General features: G+C 35.8%; 1 protein-coding gene across 2 annotated transcripts in view; it reads left to right on the top strand.

The window, feature by feature from the left end:
- Window positions 1–20095, top strand: part of ISM1 (isthmin 1) — a 100381-nt gene that overhangs the window by 72424 nt on the left and 7862 nt on the right. Inside the window, exons 3-4 of one of the 2 annotated variants that reach the window (XM_074287851.1) lie at window positions 3012–3276; window positions 12169–12312. In XM_074287851.1, coding sequence (XP_074143952.1) covers window positions 3012–3276; window positions 12169–12312 — 409 coding nt within the window. The remainder of the gene's footprint in view (window positions 1–3011; window positions 3277–12168; window positions 12313–20095) is intronic. The other variant, XM_074287850.1, reaches the window with a different exon arrangement.

Raw genomic sequence — 20095 nt, 5'->3', positions numbered from 1 at the left:
TGATATAACAACTGGAGTAAACTTATTTTGCTACTCTTTGCATGGCCAACCAACAAACCTATTTTGTTTGGATCAGTGTCACAATTCTAAACACATGGATTGACGGTAATGACTTTAAACATGAAATTGTTTTTATTCCCAACTTGGAGAAATTGCAGGGCCTGTTTTGTCGAAGTAATCACTTTGACTCCAGTCTGCATACAAATGTAATACCAAACTGCTGGGCACAGTCCACCTTATCTCCTACCCATAGACTTCTTTTATTACCACAATTGCAGGTTTGTATGACTCTGGCTGTCTAGGCCTGATGCAGTCTCTTAATAGCCTCACAGTCACTGCATCTCAATTGTTCCATCTGTAGTCAAAAGGGAACAAGGTCGTAAATGCAAAGTTTTATGTGGACAAAGAGGAAATATGTGCATTGTCCTGTAACTGCCCAACTTGGTTCTGCACTACTGAACTGCAACGATTCTTCTGCGCTAGTCTTTTCCACTTCCTGGGTTATGTTCTCTACTCCCGTCCCTCAGCCCTCCTCCCTGCCACTAATTGCAGATAGAAACAAAAGGTACTGAAATATGTTCTCCCCCCTTTCCTCCTCCCCACTTCCATTCTTTTTTTTTGGAGGAATCTGAAAAAGAGTCCAAAGACCAATGTATGTAAAGATGCTGGACATCAAAGCAGTGCAACAGAGTTCTGTATTAGAGTGAGAAGGACACATTATATGGCATTTTACAAGAAGCCTTAACATTGACACAGATTCACGGATTACTGTGCTATACTGAAATGTTTTATAATGAGTCTTTTACTATATTTATGGCATTAGTCTTACACCTCTTGGCACAAATATCTTGTCCTCAATCTCTACCTATGCTAGGTCCTAAAGAAGAAAAGATTAATTATTATATTGATGCAGATGCTTCTTTATCTGCATGATCACTGGGAGAGTGTATGGAAGAATTGGGGGACAGAAGCTCTTGCTCTTTCTTTCCAGGTCTTCATTGACAAGCCCCTCAGACTATCACCATCACCACTACCATTATACTGTCATCATTATTATTTACCTGAGTAGGAGACAGACAATAAATCTCCTAACTGATTAGTCTGACAGGGGCCTTGTTTATTTGTGAAAAGCCTCATATGTCAATATGCCTCTTCCATACATGTCAGCAAGCATTATTAAGTGCTTAATATATTCTAGGTGCTGGGAATAAAGACCCAACAAAAAGAAAGACAGTATTTGCCCTCAATAAACTGACATTCTACTGCGTACAGAAGGGTGCTAAAAAGGAAAGGGGAGGAAAAGAAGGCATTTGTACAAGTCGTAGAGGAGGAATCTAGAGAGTCTGATATAGAGCTAGGAGAGCAATGAAGGAGTGGGCATGGGGCTGGCCTGGGCATTTTCTCAAAATGGAGGTTCTGGGAGGAACTTGCCAAAGAGAGAATGGGGCCTTAAGGACAGAAGGATCTTCCAGAGTAAGAAAGTAGAACCAGGAAAGGAATTAAGGAAACATTTTCTGGCTAATGACATTTTATCTCCTAGGTCCCAGGGAACTCACAGTTTTCCACCTAGTGAAAACCTTTTCAGTTTCTTAAATAGGCAAGAAACATAACTAAATAATTTAGCTGGCAATTTCAAAGTAAGCAATATAAAGCCTGTTCCAGTTAACATATTTCCTCCTTTCTAACAGAAAGGGAAGGGGCTGTTTGTCTCATAGATGGGCAAAAACTAGTTTGATTTGGCAGGACATCTCCAATCCCTCCTCAAATGTTGGGTTACAGCAAAACCGAAAAGGCATCTGCCTAGCACAGCTTGCCCTTATTATTTTGGAGTGTGTGTTTCTTATTCATTTACACATAACTCATCCAGAGCGATGTTGCAAGAGCTGTGTGATGTCCAAAGAAGTCCAACAAGTCTTTTGAACAAGTCTCACTAAGCTGATTGTCTCTCAGAGCCAAGAAGTTCAATTCTGTCAGCCCTGTGGCTGTGGCAGAGTGGGTTTAAAAATGCAAAAAGCTTTAACTTCTGGGCAGGTTCTAACCTTGGCATTTCTACCTGCCCTGGCTTCAGGGGTTTCGTTCTGGAATTTGGTATCACTAATCTGTGATGAGCTTTAGCTGCAGAAAGAGTAAGAGCTATCCCCAAGCAGTAGTGAGCACCTATCAAATTTTGCCCAGATCTCTTAATTTCCTGGGTTTTCTTGCTGTAAATCTTAGACCAGAGATCAGCGACCCTCTCCTCTATCTTGTATCACTGGGGCTAAACAGAGTCTATGGTGGAGACCTGAAGGAACTGACTGCTGTTCAGTGTGAATGAAAAAATTGTATTAAATAAATGCTTGCAGTGTGTCAAGTACTATGCTAAGCAAGTGGGATAGAAGCTGAAAAGTTATAGAATTACTATTCTCTAGGAGCTTATATTCTAGTTGGGGGAGGGGAAGGAGACAGACAACATATAGGAGAGCTCAATTGAAATGAAAATGAAAGAATCTAGGTATCCTTAGGGCAAGTAAAGAACAGGGAAATTTAGGCAAGGCAGATGACAATGTCCAGAAGTTTGCAGAGTCCAATAGGAGGGCAGGTAGCTTCAATGAACCTAGTATTATGGATTACTTTACCCTGCATTAGACCCCTATTTCAGTTTTGCATAAAGTTTTTAATTGCATTAGTGATGAAATGAAGACCTCTCTTTTTAATATCTAGAATCTAATAGCCTTATGCTCAGACTGCTCTCTTACCTAATAAAGTGTTCCTCATTCATTTCTTTCTGCAATAGCAAGTTTTTTAAAACACCAAACTTTTTATTACCAGGGGATTTGGGAGATTCCATAAGTGAGGAAACTTGTGACTTGCCCAAATTCAGCCAACTAGGAGATATATCAGGCTAAGTCTCAAGTTTCTTGATTCCCAAACCATTGTTCTTCCTACTACAACAGTCTCCCAAGACCCTAACTCCCTAGAGATGTGAGTTGGGATAATGAACCCTCACTCTCTGCATGCTTTGAATCCCCCAGGTTACCATAGAGGTTGTTGATGGTCCAGACACAGAGTCAGAGAAAGACTTGCACCCAGAAAACAAGCCCAGCTGGCCAATCCCATCACCTGATTGGCGTAATTGGTGGCAGAGGTCTTCCACCTTGTCAAGGGTAAACAGTGGTGACCAGGACTACAAGTTTGATAGCACTACAGAAGATAGCAACTTCCTCAATCCCCCCAGGGGATGGGATCGCCATGCCCCAAGCCATCGGACTTTTGAAACCAAAGAACAGCCAGAATATGGTGAGTTTTCATTCAGTGTTATACAACTATTTAGGGGAGGAAATGAGAATGATGAGACATTATTGACACAAAGCCAAGTAAAACACAGTTTACAATATGTGGCTTTTGTTCATTTGTGAAACATACCTCATAAAGACTAAACTTAACAGAAGCCCCAGTGAGACACTAGCAAGCCACATTTCTCTGGTAAGATTTCAATTTTAAAATATATACCAATTACCCTATGATGGAAGTATTTTTTGTTTAGCTAGGGGTTCTTAGGGTTGTTTCTGTTTTGTTTTGTTCTGTTTTTCAAAGTAAAATTGAGTTTCCTATCTAAAGATGAAGGACTAAATTGATAACTTCTTACTGTAAAAACCCATGTTAAATATAATTTAGTTACAGTAGAACTAGTGAAGAAAATTCATTCTACTTCTTTCTTTGCCAGGGCCATACTATATTATAGTTTGCATTGATTGCTAGTAGATGAATGTTACCTAAAATTTTTTTGTATGTATATGTCTTACATATTAATTCTAGCACAGCAAGTAATAGTCCTCAGTAAAGTGAAAAACTCCACATTTATTTTCATTTCCTATGGCAATTAGCCAGGCAATTGGTTGCCTAATTACTGTCTGAAAATAGTAAGAAAGTAGTAACAAAATATTTTCTCTATAGCACAGTATCCCCCTCAAATGCATTCAGAATTAAAGGGGAGAATGTATACATGTGGAGAATACATAAGGAGATATACATATGTAGGAAACACAGGTAGTCAAGGTGCTATAATTCAGTCTCATCTGGTTTCATATTTAGTACTGAAATGTTTAGATAAAACATTTCTTAAACAAAACTTTCACCAGGTTTCTCATTTCTTGTGAAAAAATTGGTACAAAGAGAAGATGGCGTATATAACTTCAGATCAATTATGTCTTTTCATCTAAGAAAATGGATAATGTGGATTTCTAATCTGTAAAGAAAAAATACTGCCTTTTCATATCCCTCCTATCCAATATATGAACATTTTTTTCTACATTGTACTGAAATATTTGAGGAAAGAAAACTTATCTTTTCAGATTGGCAGCCAAAGGCAAGATTTATAATAGCTCATCCCAAAGTTCTGTTTTTACCACTTTACACAGACTAAGACAAATGGATAATGCTTAATTCTAATTGCAAGTATTTATAAAGCATATACCATTCAGTTGACATGTAAGGTGCTATGAAGAATATAATAGCATTTAAAGATAGATATCTGCCTTCAAACAACATGATTTCTTACTGAAACATAAAGAAACACCAGAATATTACAAATGTTACATTGAATGGTGTTTTAAACTGTAGTTTAAAGAGGAGGAAAGAAATGAAGACCAGCACCATTGGAAAGGTTTGGTTGCCATGGGACTTAAGCTAGTGTTGAAAGATGGGCAGAAATTTTAGTCATCAAAACTCAAATGACTTCAACCACAGATCACTGTAGAAGCTTTCAAAGAAAAATTACAATACCAAGTTTATAAAAAGAAATGGCTTGTGGCTTATGAGGTGGGAGAAGTTATATAGATGATATAAAGATAAAATAATTTTATTTTCTTACTAAAATAAAAATAGCAATTAGTAAAAAAGAGACTATCTTGTAAAGTTATAAATTCAGAGTTTCTAGGTATAAAAACCTGAGGCTAAAGTTAATTTCACAGGCTCTCAAAGTAGAATAGGAAGCTAGAGACTATCTAGAACAACCTCCTTGTTGTACAGATAAGGAAACTGAGGTCCAAAGAAGTTTAATAATTTTTCCACATCCATAAAGGCAATCATAAGAAATAGATTTATTATAAATAATATCCAGCTCCTTTAACACTTTTTTCATATCCTATTATTAATGCGATATATCCCAACATCAAAGCATCCCCATGTCAACTAATACTTCATCAAACATGACTTCCTCAGGTTTTCAAAGAAAATGTAAAAAAGTCTCCTAGCCAGAAATGTTAATGCCTGAAAATGCCCTTAGAATGCTCATAATTAGAATAACTCCAAGAGCTTTCAATACATTCCAGAGACACAGAGGGAAAAAAAAGGATGAAGAAACTCATCTAGCTCAGAATTCTAATAGTTTCAGACCATAACACTCATCATTGTTTCAACACCTTGGGCTTGTCCAAGGTTAGGAAAGGAAAGACTCACTAGGTAAAGTGATTTACTAATTATTTTTAATTAACCTCTATATCTTTGAGGAAATTTATAGATAGGGATTTTGACCTAAGAACCATTCATGAAGTTTTGAGGTAAGCAAATAGCTGACAAAAGTGAAATAATTCTTGTGGTGTTTTTTTGTTTGTTTGTTTGTTTGTTTGTTTTGTCAAGACAATAAGAGTTAAGTTACTTGCCCAGGGTTACACAGTTAATAAATATAAAGGGTCTGAGGGCTGATTTGAACTCAGGTCCTCCTGACTCCTAGAGGAGTAGTGCTGTGTCCACTGTGCTATCCAGCTGCCCATGATAGATAGGAATCTAGCCATTAACTTTTTGTAATTTTTTCTGAAAGTTTTGACAGGTAATCTTTATTTTTTTTAACATTTTAGTTATAGACACATGACCATAAACTAAATAAGAGGATTCTTCTACTTAGATCTAAGAAGCCTCAGTGTAGGGCAAGAGATACAAAGTAGAGATTCACAAATATGTCTAAAGATATATAGGTGTATAGCATTCTACAATTAGACATGGTTTCATAATATAATAATTGTTATAAGATGTATTGCATAGCATTTGGCACATAATTCTGCTGTTGGAAGAAATCTCAGGATCTTTTAAATTCAATGCAAATCTCAAAAAAGGAATCTTCCTATCACATACCTGACAAATAGTCAACCATTTCCAGTTTGCTGAAAAACCTCCAATGAGAAGAAATCTAACCACTTTTTTTGGAAGCTCATTCCACTTTTGGAAAGATCTAATTGTTAGGAACTATTTCGTGACATCAAGCTAAATTTTCCTCATTGAAACTTCCACCCATTTTTCCTGTTTCTGTTTTTTTTTTTTTTTTTTTTGCCAGCAAACTGAACAAATCTAAACCCTCTTCCACACAACAGTCTTTCAGATACTTGAAAAAACCATCATGTCACTCCAAATCTTCTTAACATCCCTAGTCCATTCAATCTATTATCATATAGCATGGAATAAAAGACCATTTATCATCTTGATTGCCTTCCTCTGAGCACTGTAGTTTGTCAATGTAATTTCCTAAATTGTAGTGTCCAGAATACAATAACACAAATGTAGTCTGATCAAATCAAAGTAAATGGGACTGTCGCCTCCTTATTCTTAAAAGTTGTAACTTTCTTAAAGAAGACCAAGATTGTAATAGCTTTCATGGCTTCCATACCATACTGCTAATATTGAGCTTTAAGTCCATTAAAATTCAATTTTTTTTTTGATACTGCTATCTAACCATGGCTCCCCATCTTATATTTGTAATGTAGTGGGGGTGGTTTTAACCAAAGTGTTTGAGTTTATTTTTTATCTCTATTGAATTTCTTTTCACATTGAACCCAATGTTGTTGCTTATAAACATCTTTTCAGATACTGACTTTATTTAGTTGGTATGTTGGCTTTTCCAACAGCTTTGCGTCATCTGGAAATTTGGTAAACATTTCACCTCTGCCTTTATCCAATTTATTGTAATGTTACAGAGCCATGCATAAATCTCTGGGGGCCAATAATGGAGGTTTTCTGCTGAAACAGGCACTGAATCATTCATGACTACCTTTTGAATCCAGACATTCAATCAGATCCAGATCCACTAACTATCATCTAGTCCCCATTTGTCCATCTTTTTCATAAGAATGGTATGAAAAATTTTAGCAAAAGTTTTGGCAAAATCTTGGTAAGCTGTATATGTAGCAGCTTAGTAACCCTAAACTCAGTAAAGGAAATAAGGTTTTTCTGGCTTGACTTATTCTTGATAAAGCCTTACTCACTAGCTCTTTACAAAAGCTACTTCCTTTTCCAGATTTCTATTACCTATTTCTTTAATAGTCATTGCTAGAATTTTTCCAGGATTCAAAGATATATTCATTGGTCTTTGGTTTCTTATCTCCTTTCTTTTCCCATATTTTTGAAAATTGGAACTTTGATCAATACAATGATTCACTACAGTTCTAAAGGACTCATGATGAAAAATGCTATCCACTTCTAGATAAATAATTTTCTCCTCTTCCCTCCCTTACCCATTCTCTCCCTCTCCCTCTCTTTCTACCTCTCCCTCTCCCCCCTCTCCCTCCTTCTTTTCTTTATTTGTTAGAACATGGATAATTTGGGGAGGAGGGAGAAATTGGAATATTTTCTCTTTTCCAATTTGATATTACATCTTCCATTCTGCGTCACTTTCAAAATTATCACTGCCAGTGGCTCAGTAAACACAACCATCAGTAGTGTGGCAACACTACCCTACTCAGGTGATTTAAATTTGTCAGATGTTCTCTTATAAATTTACTTATTTATTTTAAGTAATATATACATATATATATATGTATGAAATAATATCCATTGTTGCATGTCATTTCCAGGGCAAAGGTCATTCTTCTTTGCAGAGAAAAAGAGAATCACAATAATAATTAAGCAACTCTGCCTTTTCTCTGTTGTCAGGCTATCATCATCCCATCCATCTCCCAAAACTGTTCTTTCCCTTCTTTTATCTAACACAAGAAAATAAAACACTCTCTTCTCTTTGTCTTTTACCTGAGCTGCCTTAGATCATTCTGAATTTACCATTCCTGACATGACATATGTTTATATGGTAATTGCCTTTACTTTCATATCTTATATCTAATTTTTTTTCAAAACAAAAGAAACAAAACCTAACTTGGTTGTTGAGATCCATATCCATCTACATTAATCTCTTCAGACAATTCGAAGTCACACACACACACACACACACACACACACACACACACACACAAAATCCCATTAAAACATACCTAGAAAGTGGTCTTCTAGCCTCTGCTAGAAAACTCCAATTTTTAAAATATTTATCAAAACCACTTCCCCTTGGTGTCTTGAGCATTTCATTGTTGAGTTTCCTTTCCCTCCTGGTCTGACTTCACTTGTAGAATTTTTAGTCCTTATGATTCAGCCTTCCTTTGAACCCCACAAAATCTGCTCCTTCCAGACCTAGGGTGCATGTTAGATGACACCTGGCTTTTTTCTTCTCTATCACAAACCTGAAGAAGTGATGATGATATCCTTCCTAAGTTTTTTTCATTTGTACTTCTGTAACTCATTTTCCCTGTTAGTAAGAATCATTTAACTTTCACAATTATTAGCTTAATTATCTTAATAATAGTAGCTACCATTTCTTTAGTATAAAGTTCACTAAGAGTTTTACATACATTATTTCATCCACTTCTCATAAAAATTCTGTTACTTGTATAAGTATTAAAACTTCCATTATACAGATGGAGAACATTAGCCCAAATAAGATTTAGCAGATTGTCCAAGGTCACAAACCTACTAAATGGTAGAGACAGGTTTTTGGATTCCCAACCCAAAGCTCATAAAATAACAGAACATGTTAACTAAAAGGAAATATAAAGATCATTGAGAACATTATACTTGTGAGCAAACTGAGAGAGTTAAACACTTTACCCACGATCACACAGTAGTAGAGTCAGGTTTCTTGAATATCAGTGAACTTTCTACTATATCAAATTGTTTTTCCTTTTGGGTGATTTCTTCCCCATCAGGTGTGTTGAATCAAATGATTTCAGCTGCCCCAACACTGAGACTGAAACTAACTTATAAAAATCTGGTACCCAAAACACCCTGATTTTTTTTTAATCTCTAAAAGGCATTTGTGAAACAAAAGTCACATCCTATTCTAAAGTGGCCTGTTTTTCTTCCTTTCCTGTGTTTTTTGATTTATTACTTAAATGATATGAGTGTTGTCTTTGAAAAATATAACTCACTATAAAAATGAAAGATTATCCCTATGTGAATTCCCTATTTTAAACAAAGATTTGTGATCAGTAAGCATGATCTCCAAAAAAAATTGTATTTTCATTGATATTCATGTACAACGGCAAGCTGCAGAAGCCTTTTGCTCTTCAGGAGGGTGTTAGATTGCTAATCTTTGGTGGAAATGATTATGCATATTACTATATAAATGTTCTATATTTAATTTTGTAAAGAAAAATATAAAGATATTTGAAAAGGAACTGCATTTGTAAGTATTTAAAATTAGGTCAAGAAGAAATTACTTACCAGGATGATAAATGGCTCTGTAATCTTCTATTTCTCAAAGGGAAGGGAAATTTTTAAGGATGTTTTCATAATTTTATAATCTAGATTTAATAGATGAATTCACAAGGAACAACAAATGAGGAAAAGATACAATAAATGAGGAAAAGAGGCAATAAAATTTGAACTTGGGTTCCAATGTAATTTTCCAAAATGGTTTGGAATTTTGAACAAAACACTTTTAATTTTACAGGCAGCTAGAGGACAAAGTAGATAGAGAACTGAGATTGTTTAAATACAGCTTCCAACATTTATTAGATGCATGATCCTGGGCAAATCATTTAACTTCTGTTTACTTTAGTTTCCTTATCTATAATATGAGAATAATAATGGCAACTGTCTCCCAGGATTGATATGAGGATCAAATTAGATGACATTTATAAAGTGCTTGGCAGATGCCTTGTACAAAGTAGGCACTACATAAATGCTTATTCTATTCCATTCCAGTTTTGCAGAGGATTAAGAAACAAATTTATTTCAATTTAATAGAGAAGAAAAATTACAAGTTGACGCTCTTCTAAATGACAAATGCTGAAAAATATTTTTAGTTGGGTATTGAGCATTCAGTGACCCTGCAATCCAATTGGAATGCACTGGAGGGTCTTAAAGTTTACACAGGCGTCCCAAGGCAGGAATCCCAGACTAGCACCTATTATACAATTGATGTAGCCAGGTGATTTACGGCTACTTCTGACTTTCCCACTAGCCACTTTTTATGGATTTTAAAAATTCTAGCTATAACTTAGACTTAATATGGCTCTCCCCTTAAAAATGCTATGAAAAAAGTTAAAATTATGTGATCTGTGGATATGCATATTTATGTGGGTACACAAAAATTTGTATATAATGCACTGCCCTTGGATATTCAGTCTGACATAAGAGGAACTGTGCCAATATTAATTCCCCAAGGACACTGCTGATGTTCATAGGAGGGTTCTATTAGTTAAAGTGAGCAAGAAATGTGTTTGAATCCTGACTCTTATTTACTATCTGTATGACTTTGGTGGTTATTTTTCAATCATTTTTAACTCTTCATGATCCCATTTGAGGTTTTCTTGGTAAAGATACTGAAGGTGTTTGCCATTTCCTTCTCTAGCTCATTTTACAGATAAGGAAACTGAGGCAAATGGGATTAAGTGGTTTGCCCAGGGTCACACAACTAGTGAGTGTTTGAGGTTGGATTTTAATTCAAGTCTTCCAGATTCCAAACTCAGCACTCTTTAACCATAGACAAGTTCCTTTATCTCTCTAGGCTTATAAAATAAGTGGACTGGACTAGTTGATCCCCAAAGCCTCTTCTGATTCTAAAACCCAGGATTTTGAAGAGAAAAAAATCACTAATTAATCACAATTCACATTTTATAGCACAGGATTTACCTCACAATGACTCTAGATTTTACAGTTGAAGAAACTGAGGTTCATAAAACTGTCATAGAACATAGAGAGATCTAAATATAAGATGTTAACCTTTGTATGTTAAATGACTCCATTAGGGTCACATAACCAGTAAGTGTCAGGGCCAGGGTTCAGGTGCGTCTACTTTACCATTAATTATATCAAGTTTGTTCCTTAACTCTGTTCCTGCAAAACACTTTAATTTTTACTTTAATAAGGAAAATGAAGTCAATAAGTAAATGCAGACAAGTAGGTATAGGAAAGAGACAGAGACAGAGAGAGAAGGGAGACCAAAATAGCCTGAATCTATTGCAAGAAGATGTTTTAAATACTTGCTTTCATTATATGATTAGAAAACTTTATTCTAAATAACAGAAGAATCAAAGTTTAGAAAAATTATTTTTATTAGAGAGGTGAAGAGAAGGGAATCTTCCGTTGGAGGTAGTGGTGTTTTCTTCTCATGGGCAGAGATCAGGACATAACCATAAAATGCCTCTTCACCTTGCTTAATGGTAAAAATTCTGAGCTGCCAAAAATCAAAAGGAGAGAATTGCTTTTTTGAAATAGTCCTGCCCTTAGGAACATTGGACGACTTTAAGGCTGGCACCAGGCCTAAATCTCAGGTAAAAACATGTGGATTCCATTCTTGCCCTGTGCAACTCCAATGATTTGTTAATTTTATATACTTTTTTATTATCTTTTCATCAAAGCACACAAATATCTCTATATACTAAGATCACCTTTTCAAACGAGCAGAGGCTCCAAGGCTCAAAACTAGAAAGAAATTAAAGATGAACTGAGTAGAAATCATGAAGACCATTGGGCAGAGCAGAAAGCTCACTGAAATAGGAATCCCAGGGCCCCTGTCTTAGCTCTGCCACTATTTGTCCTCCTATGTGTTAATCGGTCTGAACGTCAATTTCCTCATCTGTAAAAAGAAAATGTTGGATTAGATGATGTCTAAGGCTGTTTCCATCATTAAAGTTCTATGATTCTTTGCTATCATGAGAATGTGGAAATTTTAGTAAAAAGTAAAATGCCAGATACTATATTTCTGGCTCCAGTTGATCCAGTGGCATTTCAACTGTGGTCCCTGGTAAGTATGAAATTAGCCAGCAGAGAATCTGCGGGCTAATCTGAATCTCTGTACAAGGCCAGTTGTCTAAACATGTGTGTCAGTGTCTGCACCTAGCCTCAGAGGCCATCTCCTTTCATTCCATCCAGATTACATTGATGGGGAAGGAGACTGGAGCCCATGGTCTGTCTGCAGTGTAACCTGTGGAAGTGGCAATCAGAAGCGAACCAGGTCCTGTGGCTACGCCTGTACAGCCACAGAGTCTCGAACATGTGACCGTCCAAACTGCCCAGGTTTGTTGAGGAATGGGACCCAGGGGAGTGCTGGAGTGAGACTGCAGTCTTACTAGAGCTGATTATTAAGTTTTCAGGGTGAGCATTTGTACTTCAGAATCTGTAAGACACTGATAAGAAAAGCAATTGAGAAACAAATGTAAGAAGGAACTGCATTTTCCAGGCACGGAGAACAATTTGTGAAAGTGTACAGAGGCAACAGGGACTTACTTTTATTTTCTGGAAGAGGGAAGTAACAATTCCCTATCTTTTAGAAAAACCCTTTTGGTAGTATTGTGGAAAACTGGTTATAGGCTTGAGGCAGTTAGGAAGCTAATGTACTATTCCAGGGGAGAAGATAAGGACCAAGATAGTATAAGTGAAAAGAAGGGATTTAGATAAGGGAAGATGTGAAGGTAAAATGAGAAGATTGGACAAAAGATTAAATATGTAGTTGTTAGAATGAGTGTGAGTTAGGAATCCAGTGAGACTGAAGTTATGAGCTTGAGTGATTGGGAAGATTAGGCAGCTAACTGATGGAGTGGATAGAGCAATGGAATCAGGAAGACCTGAGTTCAAAATTGCCCTCAGACATTTATTCCTGTGTAACTCTGGGGGAGTTACCTAGCTTCTATTAAAAAGGGGGGGCAGCAGCTAAGTGGCACAGTGGATAGATCACCATCCCTGAAGTCAGGAGGACCTAAATTCAAATCTGATCTCAGACACTTAATACTTCCTAGCTGTGTAATCGTAGGCAAGTCACTTAACCCCAATTGCCTGAGCCAAAAAAAAAAAAAAAGAAGAAGAAGAAAAATAATAATATTAATAGCATCTACTTTCCAGGATTATTGTAAGGATAAAATGAGATAGTAATTAATTATAAAGTATTTAATACAGTATCTGGCACATAGTAAATTCTATGTAAATGTTAGCTATTAAGATGGTAGTGCCCTAAAGAAATAACAATATTGTAAGGATGATCAACTGTAAAGGACTTAGATACTTTGATTAAGACAATGATGTAAGAAAATTCCAAATAACATATGATGAAAAATGCTATCTACCTCCCCAAAAAGAATAGATGAGCTCTGAGTATAGATTGAAGCATACTTTCTTTATTTGCATTTGAGTGTGTGTGTGTTTACTTTTGCAACATGGCTAATATGGAAATGTGTATAACATGACTTCACATGTGTAATCAGTATCATATTACTTGACTTCTCAAGAGATAGGGAAGGAAGAGAGAAAATTTGGAACTCAAATGTTTAATGTTAAAATTTTTATATGTAATTGGGAAAATTTAACAAATAAAATGTTAAACTATATATTAAAAAAAAAAAAAAAGATGGTAGTACCCTGCATAATAATGGATCTTAGGAAGTTCAAAAGAGAAGAAGACTTGAAAGGAAAAAATCATGATCTTGGTTTTGAACATACTAAGCATTAGAGGCCTATGGGACACTTAATTCAAATGATCTAAAAGACACTTGGTAATACAAGTTTAGAACAATAAGTTAAAAGAGTGAAAGGAGTAAATAGAGCTGTTAAGTGCTTTTTCAAAGAGTTTAGCTAAAAAAAGGAGGAGATAAGAGCAGGAAATGGAGATAGAGCGGGGAATGACAATTCTGGCAAACTTCTAAAAAAAAAATTAGAAGGGGAAATGACAAATACAGAGGACCAACTCTTCATCAGAGGCCAAAGTAAAAGATGAAATGCTGGAGAATGATAACAAGGAGTTAGGAAAGGAAGAGGACAGCCCTGAATGTTAAATGAGGTAGACAAGAAGGCCTTAAATGCCAGTCCATGGCATTTATATTTTATGTTGTAGGCAATGATGCTGATGCACTGAATGTTTTTGATCAAGAAAATGACCTAATGGTTAGACTTAAATTTTAGACAGATTATTTTGAGAGCTATATATAGAGTAGACTGAAATGGAAGGGATTGAAAGCAGAGAAAAGAATTTTTAAACAATTTTTTCAATTAATAATTTTTTTCTTTCTCTCATATTTTCCCCTGCCAATATACACTGAAAATTCCTGTAACAAATATTCAGTCAAACACAACAAATTCCAATGTTGGCCATGTCCAAAAATATGTCTCACTCTATACCTTTAATTTCTCACCTCTCTGACAGCACATATCAAGTATTCTTCTGATTTTGCTCATTTGTCTCTGCATCAATTCATACAAATCTTTCCAGGTTTCTCTGAATGTGTTCCTCTCATTATTTATCATGACATGATAAAATTTCAGAGATGGGATGCTATGACTATAGTTCAAGCAAAAGATAATGAGACACTGAATTAGGGTGGTTGTAGTATGAATGGAAGAAAATAGGATGGATGTGAGATGTGAGGGCAAATGTGGAAGCTGATTTGATATGGGAGAAGGGAGGAAAAAGGAATTAAAGACAGCTCCAAGGTTATGACTCTTAATAAGGATAGATATGCCCTCAATAGAAATAAAGTTTGTAGAGGATATGGATTTAAGAAGAAAATGAGTTCCATTTTGTACATGCTAAGTTTGAGATGCCAACAAAGTAACAAGGAAGAACCATTCTGTAGACAATTGGTAATTAATGACAATTTTGTCTCATTTTGTATTGCCACTCTTAGGTCACTTCATCACCAGATAACCTTTCTGAGTAAATATTACCATGTGCTTCTTTTTGGGAAATTCCCAGCTCTAAGAGGATAAAATTTTTAAAGGGCAGAATTTCAAGGAAAGAAAATCCTTCACTAGAAGTTTTCTTTTTTCCTGAATTCAGAAGTCCTATTCACAAAAGTGAGAGACTGGGACTTTGAATGAAAAGTTATAGTTGGAGGAGAAATTTAAAAAAAGATTTGTTTGTTAGTATTGAATGTGCATATTAGGAAAAAAAGTATGTGTGTGTGTGTGTGTGTGTGTGTGCACATGCATGCATCTATATGGTGTGTCTATGTATGGGACATGAGGAAAGAAATCCCTTTTAACTATATAGGTTTGAAAAAATTTAGAAGCCAATGAAAATGCTTTGCTTCCTTGCCCAATTTTTGCACTCTCTTTAATGTAATTCCTCTTCCTTCCTATGATTGTGCTTTTAAGGGTAGAGAACTTCCCCAGAGCTACAGATACTAACACCAATATACAGATTATTTTTTTTCTATTTCTCTTAATTTTTTTTCTGGAGGCATTCAGAAATAGGGAAAATGTTCAAGTGACTATGAAAATAATATGTTCCTTTCTATGGGAAAGATGCCACTTTTAGAAGTTATTTCTGATCACATGACTCCATAATTTCTTTAGGCCTAGATTAATTTTCTTAGCTTCTAAACCAGAATTAACCATGTAAACATTACCAGCCACCATAATTAAACTACCAAACAATTTAGTATGTATAATAGACTTTCATCTTATAACATTTCATATCAGCTAGAAAATGTGTTAGGTGAGTACATATTTCCTATTAGACCAGATCCATAATCAATTTTTATATACTATAATAACAATCACAACAATAACTAGCATTTTTATAGCATTTTAAGATTTGTAAAACCTTTTATATTACATATGTTTTTATATTTGTTTCATTTGATCAAATAAAGCAGTCAGGTTCTTGTAAAATTCTATCAACTGAGTGGAATGGCGCACAAGGTGCTCGACATGGAATCAGGAATATTTATATTTGAATCCTGCCTCAGATACTAGTTTTGTTAACTTCTCTGGGTCTCAGTTTTCAAATCTGTAAAATTAAGGGATGGAATTAAATTTTCAGCTCTAAATTTGTGGTTTTATTAAGATCCTAACTAGCCCTCTCCTATTGTATGAAGAAATATTTTCACCAAGTACCTCAAACAGAGATAAAATCACCCTTGACCTCTCTCCATTTCCCTCATCCAAAAATCTATCTTGTTCTCAGAAATTGATAATTAATCTAAGATTTTAGCTAATTATATAAGATGTTATCCTTTTTCTCAGTTGGAGAGGGGAGTAGTTACAGAAGAATGAAGGAAAATGTTTACTGATTGCGAAAAATGCATTAAAAATAAACTAAATCAAGCCCTACATCATACAAAAAACTGAGGCTTAGAGAAATTAAATAATTTGCCCACTAGTTAGTAGCAGAACTGTTGTAAGAACTCAATGAAACCAGTGTTTTTTTCCTTTGGTTTGTTGAATTTCAGCCCTTTTTTTTCATGCCCTTCTTTTTTTATGATAAAATGGGAAAGAAACCAAGAGCAAAGCCCTAACATAGAAGGCAGAGAAACATTAACCTTTAACCCATTATGAAAATCAATTCTTATCAATGTATTATAGAGGTTTTGAAAAAGAAATAAGTTTCATCAAATGAAAATTAGGTAGTGTATCTCAAAAAAAATATCATACTTTGTTGCTCTTTTTCAAAAATTTAAGTCAAACTTGTTATACGGACTAGAAATGGAATTTAACCTGTGGGTGACTGGAGCCACATGAAGAAGATTAAAAACAAGAGAGCAGAAATTAGACAGAAGTTTAATTTGAAAGTGAGGAGAATGCTTACAAATGGAAGCCCCCACTTCTCTTGAGAAGGAGGGGTTAACATACTGGGACAAAGGCAGAGTTTATATATATTTAAAAAAAAACCCACAAGTGCAAAGGTCTGGTCTAGCTCCTCTTGTCAGGATAAGCAAAAGTCCTTGCCCCACGTGTGGACGCCAAATGTAGCGAGCTATCGTCTCCAGAAGCTGTCGGATCACTCTCTGGGAAGAGATCTGCTGTGTCTTCTACTCAAATCTCTCAGACAGATTCTTCTTCCTGTAGTGAACCGTGTCTCCAGGCAGTTGCTGTTACTCTTGTCCTTAGAAGTGACTTCCCTTCCTGCAGAGAGCCCCGTCAGGCCTGATGTAATGCAAGAGTCTTCTTCTTTCTCTGAGAGCTCTCTTTTATTCTCCCAGAGAATGGGCGTGGGATAATGCAAGGGCTTCTGGGAAGAACCACCCCAGCCAATGAGCTTGCCCCCTCTATCAAGTCAACCTGAGTTCTCACCTTGTAATTGTCCAGAAAACCTGAATTCTCACCTTGTCACTGTCCAGACAACCTCAGTTCTCACTTAGTAATCCTAACACACAAGGGTACTGGACCATAACACAGTCATTCTTGAGTCTTGAATAGCAGTTTCCACTGCAGGCTCATGCATGGACAATACAAGTATTCCTGAGTTCCTGTGGGAATAGTCTCCAGATTGTCTTACGTCAAGTTGTTGAGCCTTGTGTAGAGCAGTGTAGAGAACCAGAGTTAGTGTAGCAGGAACAGGAGTGCAGCAGCCTCTGGTTTGGTTACACTAGCACAGGCATTCAGAAATTGTAGCATTTTAGGAGACATGAAGGATGACTTCAGATTGCAGCACATCACATGTTTCTGGCTCTTAGGTCCATGGGAAATAAAGGGAGTTCCAACTAATCTAAACAGTTATTGATTGCCTGGTGCTGGTCAAAGCAATACAGTTTGTTAGAGGATAAGTACAAAGTATTGTTGTTATACCAACCTCAAGGAACAGTTTGGTGGGTTTTAGCTTTGGGAAGCAGAGTATCTCCAAATATCTTGACAGAGTACAGGAAGTTAGAAATGGAGGACTCAAATGAAACTGCTCTCTTCAAAGTTACCATTGATCTCTTGCTTGCCAAATATAATAGTCTTTTCTCTGTCCTCATCCTTCTTGCCCTTTGCAGACTTTGATATTAATTTCCTCTTCTCCTAGACATTCTCCCCTCTAGGGTTTCTTGATGCTGTTCTCTATGTTATACTCCTGAACTACTATTTGTCAGTCCCCTTTGTTGGATCTTCTGCATCACTACCACCATCCTCCTAGTCACCCACATTCACATTCTAGGTTTTATTCTCTATTCCTCCCTTACATTCACCCCATATATCCAGTCTGATGTCAAGTCTTGTCACTTTTATTTTGACATTTCTCTTATATGCCCCTTCATCTCCATTTAGATAGTTGTTACCTCATGCCAGACCTTACCATGTTACATCCAGACTATTATGATAGCTTTATAATAGGTTTCTCTGCTTCAAGTCTCTTTCTGATCCATCTTCCGCACATTTATGTATCTGTTACCCTCCTCCTCAATAAACTTCAACTGCTCCCTATTACCTTTACAACCAAACAGAAAATGCTGTTTGGCATTTAGACCATCACCATCTGATTCTTTCTTGCCTTTCGAATCTTCTTATGCTTTAGATCCCTTCATTGTACTTTATGGTACAGTCATACTTATTTTTTTTGTTGTTCCTAACACCAGAAGCTCCTGCCTTTTCACTAATTGTCCCCATGCCTAGGATGCCATCCCTTCTGGTTTTTCTTGCTTCTTTTGAGAAACAGCTCAAAATCCTACCTTCTTCAAGACACCTTTCTTTCTCATCCTTGCTCTCTATACCCTCAAGTGCCTTCCCTTTGAAATTATCTACCATTTATATTGTGTGTATGTGTCTATGTATGTACATACATATATGTGTATATATATATATATATATATATATATGTATTCGAAATCTTGTATGTTCACAGTTGTTTGTTTGAATGTTATTTCCCTCTTGAATCTATGAATTCCTTGTCACAGTTTTTGCCTTTCTTGTATCCCTAATTTTAGCACATAGTAAGCATTTAATAAATGCCTACTGATAGTGAAGATTTCTTTTGGTTTCCTTTTTTGTGGGATTGTATATTTATAGAAGAACTTGACAAATTGCAGAATACCAGACTTACTTTATGAATTTCCATCAAGTAGTACTGGAATTATCAATCAATCAATCAATCAATCAATATTTATTTAGCTCTTAGTATATGCGTGGAAGTATGCTAAGTGTTGATAATACAAGTACAAAAAATGAAATAATCCCTACCCACAAGAATTTATATTCTAATGGGGGGAAATAAGATATATAATATAATATAATACTTGTATTCTATATATATATAGATACATATATACATATATGCATACACACATATATAAATAAAATACATACATCCATCTTCAATATCAAATTAATAAGATAAATATCTCCCAAGGAGTTAAGTTAGTTTGGATGAGAGTGTACTAGCAATGGGGTGGAATCAGGGCAGGTTTCATTCAGAAAGTGGCCCTTAAGCTGTATTTTGAAAGAATAGTATTCTTTAATATGGAGATCAGGAGAGATACATTCCAGATATGAGATACAGATACAGGAGATGGAATGTCATATATGAGGGAGAATTACATGGTCAGATCTGCATATAAGGAAAATTACTTTGGTAACAGTGTGGTAACCAAGCCCTGGAGTGATGAGAGACTTGAATCAGGAAGACCAATTAGGAGGCCATTAGAAAAATAGATGAGAGGTGATGTGATCCAAACTAAGATAGTAATCTGGCAAATGGAAAGAAGGCATAAGATTCAAAGGGTGTTGTGATGGTAAAAATGGCAAGACTTGGATTGGATATGTGAAGGGCAGGCAGAAGAGTGAGGAGTCCATGATATTGCCAAAGTTTAAAACCTGGGAGACTAAAAGAAGATGGTGTCTTTGATAGAAATAGGGAATTTTGGAAGAGGAAAGTTTTTGAAGGGTAATAAAATGAATTCCCTTTTGGACATGTGATTAAGATTCCTCTGGGCCATTCAGTTTAAAATGACTATTAGGCAGTTGGTAAAGGAGGACTGATATAAACAGGAACAGAATATATTCACAAATATCTATATCATCCATCTATCCATCCACACATCTGTCATCTTCATAGGCATGATAGTTAAACCCAAAGGAGCTGACGGATTAGAAGTCACAGAGAGATAGATTTAGA

The sequence above is a fragment of the Sminthopsis crassicaudata genome, chromosome 2 (assembly GCF_048593235.1).
Source record: "Sminthopsis crassicaudata isolate SCR6 chromosome 2, ASM4859323v1, whole genome shotgun sequence".
Lineage (NCBI taxonomy): Eukaryota > Metazoa > Chordata > Mammalia > Dasyuromorphia > Dasyuridae > Sminthopsis > Sminthopsis crassicaudata.
This window is presented reverse-complemented; position numbering and strand designations above follow the sequence as displayed.